Source organism: Aptenodytes forsteri, unplaced genomic scaffold (assembly GCF_000699145.1).
Source record: "Aptenodytes forsteri isolate BGI_AS27 unplaced genomic scaffold, ASM69914v1 Scaffold82, whole genome shotgun sequence".
Lineage (NCBI taxonomy): Eukaryota > Metazoa > Chordata > Aves > Sphenisciformes > Spheniscidae > Aptenodytes > Aptenodytes forsteri.
This window is the reverse complement of record NW_008795490.1, coordinates 6382742-6394139: the sequence shown is the minus strand read 5'-3', so window position 1 is coordinate 6394139 and position 11398 is coordinate 6382742. Positions and strand designations below refer to the sequence as shown.

At 41.8% G+C, this 11398-nt stretch overlaps 1 protein-coding gene across 1 annotated transcript in view; it reads right to left on the bottom strand.

Annotated features, from left to right (window-relative positions):
• Positions 1-4543: 4543 nt before the first annotated feature.
• PLAGL1 (PLAG1 like zinc finger 1) overlaps positions 4544-11398 on the bottom strand; it is a 17071-nt gene continuing 10216 nt past the window's right edge. Inside the window, exons 5-7 of the mRNA XM_009281561.2 lie at positions 9666-9785; positions 7586-8082; positions 4544-7213 (exon numbers count right to left, since the gene is read on the bottom strand). Of these exons, the coding sequence (XP_009279836.1) occupies positions 5938-7213; positions 7586-8082; positions 9666-9785 (1893 nt within the window). The 3' untranslated portion in view covers positions 4544-5937. The remainder of the gene's footprint in view (positions 7214-7585; positions 8083-9665; positions 9786-11398) is intronic.

Here is an 11398-nt window from a genome sequence, read left to right as displayed (position 1 = left end):
TGACTATGTTAACAGTGTAGTAACTCTTACAGTTATCATGCAGGGTCTTGCAGACCACCAACAGGGATTTATTGATACCGTCACCATTCTCAAGGTTTAGCTACTGAACTCTGAAACTCAGGGCTTGACAGGCTTGGGGAGGAGACACCTCTTTCCCTAGGGACACTGGTGAGCCCGGCTATTGCCAGGGTTGTAGTTGCAGCCAGTTGACAGAGGCTTGGGACAGCCGGTACCTCCAGCAGGTCCCCAGGACAGACATCCATACTAGTGTCCAAAATGTAGGAGAGAGTCCTCTGTGTCCCTGGGAACTGTGGAAGCAACTGGCCTGGGTGAGCTTGTAGATGCCGGGCTGTTGGCAACTGCTGCTGCATTTTCTGTAAAACTTGAGCTTTGCCAGGTGCTTTACAAAGCACTTTGGGCTAGTGAGAGATCAGTTTCAGTGCGACGCAAGAGTGCTTTTTAACGGAGAAAACAGACATGAGAAACCGGCTTTGAGTGGTGCAAATAAATGTTCTCATCCTTAAAGTGTCTGGAAATGGTTTCCAGGATGAGCTGCTCCATCACCTTCCCAGGGATTGAGGTTTAATCTCCTTAGGTAAAATGGAGTAAAATATAACTTTTATATTTATATAAAATTTAATTATAAATTTATTTATATAACTGTTTCTACGCAAATAACAAGTATATGGCTTGTTGCTGCTTTCAGACCACAAATGCACAATAGAAGATAGAGTGGCTGGTCAGCAAGGATGTGTTAAGGTTTTCTTCTGCAGCATTATGGAAGACCTTAAGCAACACAATTTTCCAGCACCTCTTCCACTCCAAGTGCTACAGCTACCACATACAATAAAATAAGCAAACTGAAATTCATTGTCTTTTGTTTTACTTTTTTTTTTTTCCCTAGGCTACGAAGTTTATTATGCTGTCCTTTTTAAAGTTGTGAGATTATTTGTATATCAGTTGCCAAAATGTAATTAACTGATTGCCTAAAAGGAGATGGATGTTACCAGTGGTTCATTCAATGGTTTCAAGAAAATCTAAGACCCAATATAACGATTTTTTTTTTCCCCCCTAATGCTTTGCTTTATTGAACAAGACAAATGAACATTTTGGAATTTTGTGTATATATTTAATAAAATCTTCCAGTAAACAATAAATGATAAATGGTAGTGATTGACAAGTGATCAACGGCCGTGCAAGCTGTGCATTAGCTTCAAAGCACTTCAAGTTCAGACTAACTGAAACCAAATCTCATTCTTCCATTAAAAACTTCAATTGCTTTTAGAAGTTGATTGGCAAGACAGAGAGATGTCGTGGAGGCATATCCCCTTCTTATTTTTTGGCCACCTGATTTACTACCGACCTTGGATCACCTTGCATAAACTTTCGATGTTGCAATACATTGGGCTGTTGGGTTTTTTTAGCCCAAACAGTTCCCAATAAGATTTTTCAATTAAAATCCATAAGGAATGTTCTTGCCCGTTAAATGTTTATAGAGTAAATGAAGATGAAAAGTAGTTGGACACAGCAATAATAAATACCAGACTTCACAGCGTTTAATTAAACTCTACTTGGCTGTAGCTAATAGTGTCTAGATAATATAGAAAGGGTGACACTGAAACAAGGGTAACTCCTACAGCTAGCCTGTCTTAGAAACAACAGGAATGAAATCAGCCCAAATATACTACAGCAGTGCTTCTTAGCCTTTTTTTCAACCCAGGAAGATGGGGGGGGAAAGGCCCATACCAGACTATGCTGTGCAACGTTATCACAATTGCTTTCTTTTACAAGCGAATAAATGAACCCTTAAAAGTTTGAGCAAGTTTTACCGTGTTTGTTTTCCCCTGCACCATTATTTTTTATCTGTGCGTAGAGCTGTTTGTTTGGTATTGATTTCACAGAACATTTTCCCGTGTCTTACAGAAAACATAATTATAGGGAGGACAGGAACAGTGTATTGAAGAAGAGTACTTTAAAATTCTGCTAGCAGAAAAATTAATCAATCATTAATATATGGAACTTACCATCCTATTTCAGACTGGCTAGGAAAAACACTCAGGAATTAACAGCAACTCATTGGTTAAGAAAATGGAGAGTCCCAACAGAAATGGTTGGTAAATAAAACCAAAGGAATAAGAAATTAACATAGTTTCTCACAGGGGATGGGAAATGAGCACTAGAAATAGTTGTATTTACATAGAGGATGCAGAGTCTTTTGTTCCATGTAGTATAATTTTAGCTCCTTAACATTATTTCAGCAGGTTTACGTGGCTTCCATTTTTTTTATAAAATGAGTACATTTTTTCTATGAGACCAAATGTTTACAAAGTTTCTCTATTTTACGGTATCACTTGATTATAATATTTTTGTTATTTAGTTGGCATGTATCACTCTGCTTCTACAGCTTTCCAAGCAGCATTCAGAAAAAAAGAGTATTTTTATTTTTACTGTGATGCGAGGTAAAATATCCTAAGATCTCCAGGAGGGTCGGTGCTTGAACTGGGTCAGATCTTTCCGTTCCATCTCTCAGCTGCTATGCCACGGTCTATCCTACCTTCCCCATGCCAGCTCTCTGCCCTTGCATCCTCCTCTCCCATTTGGAAGAGGAACGGGCTGTGCCGGAGAGGAGGGAGGACCGGCCACTGGTGGGGCTGCCTTCTTCCTCCACCGTACCCCTAGTGTGTGCGGGGCTGCCTCTCCCCACACTGGTGTTGTCACAGCCCTGCACGAGCCAAAGGCGGTGCCACCGGACAGATGTCCTGCAGCTCTTGCTGCCTTCTCCACCATCACCGCCTGAAGTCACACCTGCCCGCCCGCTGCAGCCCCATCCTCTCGGACACCACAGGTAAGCCCAAGGGAGAGCTGGCGAGGACTTGCTGCTGTCTCCACACCTCTCCTTTCCTTTAGCACTGCCTTGCCTGTGATCTGAACCCCACCAAAACCAAACTATTGCTCTTTCAGAAATGTGGTATTCAGGCCCACAACAGGCAGGTCTACTGAGCTCAGAGAATTTGTTTGCCCAGAAACAAAGCATTCATGAGCCTCAGCTACTGATGGCCTCTCAAAAATGCTCACAGAAGTCCCCCTAATAAAAACTGTGAGAAAGTCCAGCCCTACTTTAAGTATTAGATGACTCGGGGGCTATCTCCTGAGTTGTGAGAGGTTTAAAACAAAACAATTTTTCTGCAAACATAACCTTTTGAAATAACTTGCCTTACTTTGTGATGGGACATCATCAGCTTCCTCTACATTTATGATGTCAAGAATCTGGAAAAAGAAATTGGAATGGACTGAAGGGTTAAAGCTGCAGTATTACACATTTAAGATTTGCTTCTGTCTTCTACTTGTAGACACCATCATGGTATGCTTTTTAAGCGTTTTAATATCAAAAGTGGTTATTTTCTTTTTACTTGAATGAGACTTAGTCTTTAACCCGTAGTTACATACGATAAGCATCTCTCGCCAACGCATCTTTCCACGTTTCAGAAGAGGCTGAGGTCAGGCAGCAGCACCTCTCTTGGCAGCTCAGAGCTCAGGCACCCTGCTACAGTTGAGCAGCTCAAAGAACATGGGCACCAGTCTAGCTCAGTGTTTCCATAAAGTTTTCTTCTTAACATCACGTTTTAATTCAAAAGACAATTATTTCAGTAATTACTTACACCTCTTATAGAAGCATAAACCAAAATGACAAAATGTCTATTAACAGTATATGATCAGGCAGTGCTACAAAATTTGTGTGTGGGGGTTTTTTTGGGTTTTTTTTCTTTTTTTTTTTTACAAGTACATAAGCTTGTATGAAGCCAAGTGAATACAATTTGCATGAACAAGGAAAACAATGCAGTAAGTGAATATACACACACCTTTCCAAGCCCAGATGAAAATACAAGCCTAGCTGTAGAAGAATGTTTTTGCAACCTTTTCCCTATTCTGGAACTCGTAACTTAAATATCTGCTAACTGGGCATGACTGTGCAGCACCTGCTCTTCCTCCTGCTTTGTCATTACAAGAGTGATCTTAAAATTCCTTCTGGTTTGCCTTATGACAAAAATTTTCATAACAAAAAAATACCCCTGAACAGTGTATCTGAAGAATGTATTCTTGCATGAACTGCAATAATACAACCTTTCCTTAATCCAAGTACTGATAAACTTGTAAGAATATCTGGATCATTGTAGTTGTACAATGTCATTGTAGTTCATTAACAGCAAAGCCAGCAATCATTTTAAAAATATTTTTTATTTGAAGCTGTCTGGAAATATTCCTCTGATTAGTGGGGGAGAAGAGAACATGCTTGCTTCATGCTATATTTGCAATGATCATTAGGTACTATTAACTGTCTTTGGATTTAATGGAAGAGTAGCTCTCGGGGTTTGAGAATTTACTCAGATTCAGAAATTCTGTGTCTGTTTTAGCTGCAACAGAATCCATTAGTAACTGCATCATCCACTAAAACCAGGGTTTGTTTTTTTTTTTTTTTTATAACTATGGGTTAGGCTTTTTTTTTTTTTAATAACGTCACCTACTGAGAGGTGTGATTTTTGCAGTTTCTGCTAGTTCGTGCATCAGGTGATAGGACTGCCACACCAACACACCGTCAACTGGAAATGTACATGGACAATTTACCCCAGGAAACTAACAAGAGTCCCCATGGTTCTGGTTTAGAAGAAACAAAGGCTGGCAGTCCATCTGCAGCTGTCCCAATGCTACTGAGCAAAACCTCTGTGATTAAAATGGCCTCGACCATTATCACACCCACTAATTTCAGGCGACACCTGTGAGGCAGGTTCATAACCTGGTTTTGAACAGGGCCCAGTGTCAGCTCACCACCGCAACCCTTCTGTGCACGGACCTGCCCCTGGCCCCACAGAGGTCCCGCTTGGTCGCAGGCTCCCCTGGGCCAGGGTTGGCTTTCCGTGAAGGAATCCACATTTTAGATGGCTAAGATTAATAATCTTTTCCCAGACTAAACAAAGGCCATTTTTATCAACAAAAAGTGAATAAAGGCCCCTTAGGTAGGAAACATTATTTTTTAGAGTGTTAAATCAAGCAAGCTGTTGACCCAATGGGATAACATATGCTTAAATTTAAGCAAATGCTTAAGTGCTTTACTAGAGAGAGAGAGACCAGTGTCTGATACCTTGCCAGATCCAGCTCTAAGTGAAAATTAATGTTTTGCTCTAATCTTTGAGACAATTCACTTCCCATTCTGAAAACTGCACATATACAAGACATCGGTTCTTATGCAGTCATGCAGAAGTGGTAGTTATTTCCAGCCCTAGGAAAAAATGCAGGAGACGCACACAGCTGAAGTGCGCTTCAGAAAACAAAATCTAGTTAAACGTAATCACAATAGTGATCTTCATTTTAAAAAAGTGAAACAAGGAGGTAAGATTTACTCTTGGAATGATTCTGATTTAAATTAAAGATTCATAAAGTTCAGTAATTAAGTGCTTAACAGAAATCTATGTGATGTTGATAAATCGTTTGTTACATTTGCCATGTGTATAAATTTGCTGTGATTTATGGCTCATTTAAAATTATTTTTCTGTGATTTCACCCTTCTTCCCATTCACCCTAACCCTATTTCTCCTACCGCAGCAGCCATAGTTTTATCATGCCTGTTAAGATGCTTTGCTATCACTGAAGATATTTATTCAGTTGTTTGTGTGAAAGATAAGAAACAAAAATATAGAGGGTGTTGAGGGAAATACGTTAGTCCTACTATTGTCATATGCTAAAAACCTAATAGTAGTAGTATGAAAAATAGAGCTGCTTGTTTATTAACATCCTGAATTTAACTACCATGTTCATAACATGCTTTGAAAACATTTGGGGCAGTTTTTCTTAAAAACCAAACCAAACCAAAACCACCCCATCCTAACATTTAAGAAAGAAGCACAGTCTTAAAAAAAGAGAACCGCCCCCCCCCCGTGATAGTTATTTGAAGGCATGGTGAAAATGAGGCAACGTTACAGAATTTGTAGTGGATGGAAAGGAGCGAGGAAGATGATGCAGCTGGTTTATGGCCATCCCACCAGTTGCTAGCTGAAGACCTTGCTGTTGGCCGAGGCCATTCAGCCTGTGTGATGGTTCCTCTGGACCAAATGCCATTGTGATGTCCCCAGTAGTGTTCTGGTTGTCACCTGATGGGAGCTGCCAGAAACTCATCACATGAGTGAGATCCATGAAAGGCAGGCTTGTAGTTTCAGCTGCTGCCTCTGTCTCCTTGTGCACTGGGTACTTGTTAGTATCCCCTACAGGCCCTGAGGAAGCTTCTTCCAGACTGATTTTGTGGAGAGATTGAGGTTCTGGTAACGGCAGGTCCTCAAGAAGATGCACGTTGTAACCTTTAACATCCACTTTTATCGGTAGATTCTTGAGGGATCCTGCTGCAAATGAGGTAGAACTAAGGTCATATTTATTAGGCTGATGAAGGTTCAGGTTGGCAGGAACGGCTGTTGAGCATGGTGTGGGATGGACAGCTGGCAGGCTGTCTGCGCAGCCCATCCTTTGCAAATGAGGAGAAGGTTCAAGAGGAAGAGCAGTTTGTAAGCTTGTCTGGGAATGAAGATGTGAACAGTTGTATTCCCCTGATTCTGAACTATTCAAAATCCCATTCTGCACAGAGACCCTTTCAGGAAAAGGGGACAGTATGCTGGCATCTTCCTTCAGCCTGAATGGAAAAAGCTGGTCAAGGAGACCCACTGAGTCACCGTTCTGCAACCTGCTCTTCAGCAGTTCTTGTGGATGAGTCTTCCTAGTGTGGCGAGTCAAGTGGTCCTTCCGCCCAAACCTCTGGGCACAAAACTGGCATAGAAAGTCTTTGCAGCCTGTGTGAACTACCATGTGACGCCGCACGTCTTTACGGGTATAGAAGTGACGCTCACAGTGGTCACACTTATGTTTCTTTTCCTTGGTATTGCCAGTTGGTTTCCCTGCATGGCTTTTGAGGTGTTCCAACAAAACTTCAGTACCGCCAAACTCCTGGGCACATACCCTACAGGTAAGGTCCCCACTGGTGGCTGCATGAAGAGCCAAGTGTCTCTTATAGCCTAGCTTGGTGTTGTACTTCTTGCCACACTCTTCACACTTGAAGGCCATCTTGTTAGGGTCATGAGTCTGAAGGTGATTCTTTAGATGGTCCTTCCTGTGAAAGGTCTTTTCACAGTAGCCACACTGGTGAGATTTCTGTGGAGAATGAGTGGCTGAGTGCCTAAGACAAAAAAAAAAAAAGTTACTTGCCTTTACATTCACTCTAGTACACAGTACAGCTTCAAGACTTGAAAACACTGGCACTCTTGAAGGAAGGCATTTCACAAGTTCTCAGATTATTAGTAAAAGCCTAACTTTTTTTGGGGGAAAGGTGTTAATCATAAAGCACAGAGTAGGTTAAAATTGCTCAACGTAATCTTTTTGAGCAGCCACCGCAATTGAGGGAGATTAGTTTTCTGCAATTCTACCAAAACAGGAATAATAAAAACTGGAACTCGGGGATTAACTGTCACTAGGACACTCAAGAGGAAAAAGATGTCCTTGGTTTTTTCCCCACACACCCACCAGAAAAGGATTGCCTTCAGAGTTGTACCTGAGCAGTTTATATTTGGAAATGAAGGCTTTTGTGCATCCGTGCTGTGAACACTTGTAGGGGCGCTCCCCTTTGTGCGCGTAAGTGTGGACTGTGAGCTTGTCAATGGAATCAAATATTTTCCCACAGAGTCGGCAAGGGTAGCCGTCCGGCTGCTTCACTTCTCTTCCCTTCAGCAGTGAAGACCGGCCATTTCTCCATTTAGGTATAAACCTCACAAGAGCATCACAATTGCTTCCTGAGCTGGCACAGCTAAGCTTTGCAGCAGAGGAACAGGAGATGGTCCCGTAGCACTGAGCAATGCTTTTGCCTAATGCCGCTCCTCTCAGTTTCCCTTTGAGTTTGCTTTTTGCTTTTACGGGTCCCAATTTATTTGGTGGTCTGAACCTGGTGGTAAGGACCCGGTCTTTATGGATGCACTGGTGAGATTCTAGCAGAGCAAAAGTTGCAAAAGTGCTTCTACAGCTGGAGCATATCCAAGGGTCTACAGGCTCTTTCTGCAATGAGAAAAGAAACAGGTCTTTCTTATTAGCCGTTCTAAGGAAAGGTCATATTCTTCTCATTGACCCTACATCTTCTCCTGGGCTTTCCCAAGACCTGTCATTGTCCTTAGCGATATTTACTTCAATGTACTACCACACAGCTGTTGAATTGGAAATGGATTCTCTCTAGGAGTCTACAAACCAGAAGGAAAAAAAAAATGGTTGGCTAAATACCGATTTCCATGTTTTTGTTTAGCATTTACTGTAACAGTCCTGAGTCCTTCACCTTTGTTTATCTGTGCTTACTGAATTTCAAAGTCTCTACATTTGTTCCTTTTATGGAATTACTCATAAAAGCAGTTGCAAATTGTACTTCATCCTTAGACTGACATAATTTATCTGCTATTGCAACCATACAAAAATTGGGTGAGTTTCTGCACACAACTGTAGTTTAGCCATACAGGATTTCCTTACGTTTTGGGTTGACTCCATGCTTTACTGGACGGTAATGGTCAACGCCTCCAGGAGAGACTTCCTCACTTAGCTTGACATTTGGCATTAGACTTTCTTAAAATTGATAAGAAACACCTTAGGTTTGGGGATCTCAAGCCCATCCTGACTTAGAGGCATTAAAACATAACAGGTTTTTGGCAAGCAATGTATTATTTGGAAGTATTATTTCTGTGGAAATAAAAGCTCTACTGGATTCAGTTGAATCCACTTTAAATATTGACATTTTAAAAATTCCAATGAAAAACAATTACAAAAAACCCTCAGTCACTGATGAAATGTACTTCCAATTAATACACAACCATGTACTTCCTTAGCTGTCTCTATATTTTACTTAAGCTTCTCATAAACCATCCTTACTTCCCCTTGCTCTTGGGCTAGCTTGCTCTGGAGAACATGGTGAGGCTATGTCCACTCTGTCTTTACTTACAGACAGAGCCCTCCTCTACCTTATCTGCGTCTGATGCTGTGGCCCTCCCAGCCCTTCTTTCTGGCGTATACTCTAAAGCTCTCATATGCAAATGCAACAATGGGGTTACTTCCCCTCCTGCAGCACCTCTGAATTCCTGGTTCTATCATATTCCCTGTTTAACATTTCCTCCTAGCGTAGGTATCAATCTTCAGGGTCATATTTTCAACACTTACAAACTTTTCCTATCAGTTTAAGGATTCTTACTGTCATACAGAGGGGAAGGTATTGGGGTTAGAAGAGAAGGGTTATTGCACAGGAAAAACTGAAATAATCAGCGCATTATCTGACCAACCGGTCAGAGCATAACAGGGGGGAACTGGTGAAAGAAGTCTGAGGCTGGACAGCTTGGTTGTCTACAAATTAAGTCTTTTCAACACATCCCACTGGTGCCACTTACTTCTGGCTATATCTAGTGGCTCCACTGGATTACAAACACAGGAGAGGAAGAGCAGCCTTTCTCTGCATAGCTGTTTGGTTAAAATTGCTCTCGGCTTTGTGTTAGCCTACTACTCTATGGTCTACTCTAGCATTACCAGAATTACATAAACAGAGAAAGCATGTGAATTGTAATTTACTATGTCTGGTGATGGCTTGAATGCAGATTAGGGGTACTTACTGCTACTGGAGGCAAAGGACAGATGTCAGATTCTTCTTTAATGAAGACTGCAGAAGCTTCCATAAATTTGGCATAATCGGCAGCATACCATACTTTCAATTCTGTGTGGGGTTCAATCGGCTGTGAATGGAAGAAAATAGTGTATGTTTATTTGTGCCAGTTTTCCTATAGTGAAGATTGGTGGGGGGTGTGTGTGTGTGCAATTTGTGTCCTTACCCAAGTTGCATTCTTTGAATCTGTTTAAATTATTGGTAACTTAGTTTCAAAATTCAAGCACTTTTTGAGCATTACTATCCACTAGCATTTGACACCTTCACAGTTTCTAAAAGCAGAAATGCATACGTAAAGAGATTTTGGGAGGACAACAGCAGGAGGGGTGCCTCAGCCCTCATGACCTTTGCTCAGCGAGATCTATTTGTCTGTGATGTCCAGACATCCAGCAGTCTTTCCAAGCAATATCCCATGCCTACTCCTCGATGTTTCGAAGCCCACTGGACACAACGCTGAACTATAGGGTACAGGCAAAGGAGAAATGCATCGTGAACGCACAACTGCTTGGATGCCTCCTGGATGTGTCGCACTCACAGAGCGTGCATGCAGAGTTGATCAATATGTGGACTGCAAGTCAAACTTGCATGTTTCCACACGCTGGCTCTCATGTGTCAGGCTCGCTCTGCATGTGCTTTATTGTACCTCTGCCCTCCTTTCACTGAAGCCTTCCCGCACAGGTCTAAGGGAGCCCATAATCTGCAGTCTCCCATCCAGTCATGCCTGCCCAAATCTTTTCTTGGACTGGACTATGACCTCCTCTGACAAATATGTTCAGTCAATAATACAGCAAATAGAAAAAAGGAGGTGTGATTACACTCACTGGCTAAAGATCCATTGGTTATTTAAAAGCAAAGGAGAAAACTAGCTTTGGGGTCATGATTTACATGACTCCCTGGCTCTGTACACAATTTTCTTCATCTATAATAAAAAATACCATTGCTGCAACAGGGGTGGAGCCAATCTGCACTGTACTTGTAGTTTTATTTAAACTAAACTAAACTTGTGCCACTAAAAAAGAACAAACTAGCCTGGAAGGAGAGCAGCTGAGACTTATTCCACAAAATGTGAAATCTTAAAACACACATTTTTTAACATCGGTGTTGGATAAGCATGGTAGGTGAAAGACAACTTAGATTGTGAATGCTGACAGGTGACAGGTAATTGTGTGTATGATGTCAAAAACTGAACTTTTGAACTTCCAAGAACAAGGCTGCTTGCTAACTACAACCAGTATGGGTTGGTTGTACGTTTGGATAACACCTGACCTAAACAGAAATAGTATGTGCTGAATTCTCCACTCAATAAAGGACATGAGGCAGAGCCACCAACTAGGAGGCCGATTATGCACTGTGCTCCTGCATAGAGTCTATTTAGATGCAGAAAACCAAGCCTGGGGGAGCTCCACAGAGACAAATGCCTGGGGATGCCCCGGGACTTTGGCCAGTGACACCTGAGACTGGTACCCACAAACAGCTGCACAGCATGATACTGTCATGACTTTCTGCCCAACATTCCTGGACCAGTGGCGATAGAATATAATAGAATCATAGACTCATTAAGGTTGGAAAAGACCTCTAAGATCATCGAGTCCAACCGTCGACCCAACACCACCATGCCCACTAAACCATGTCCCTAAGTGTCACATCTACACGTCTTTTAAATACTTCCAGGGATGGTGACTC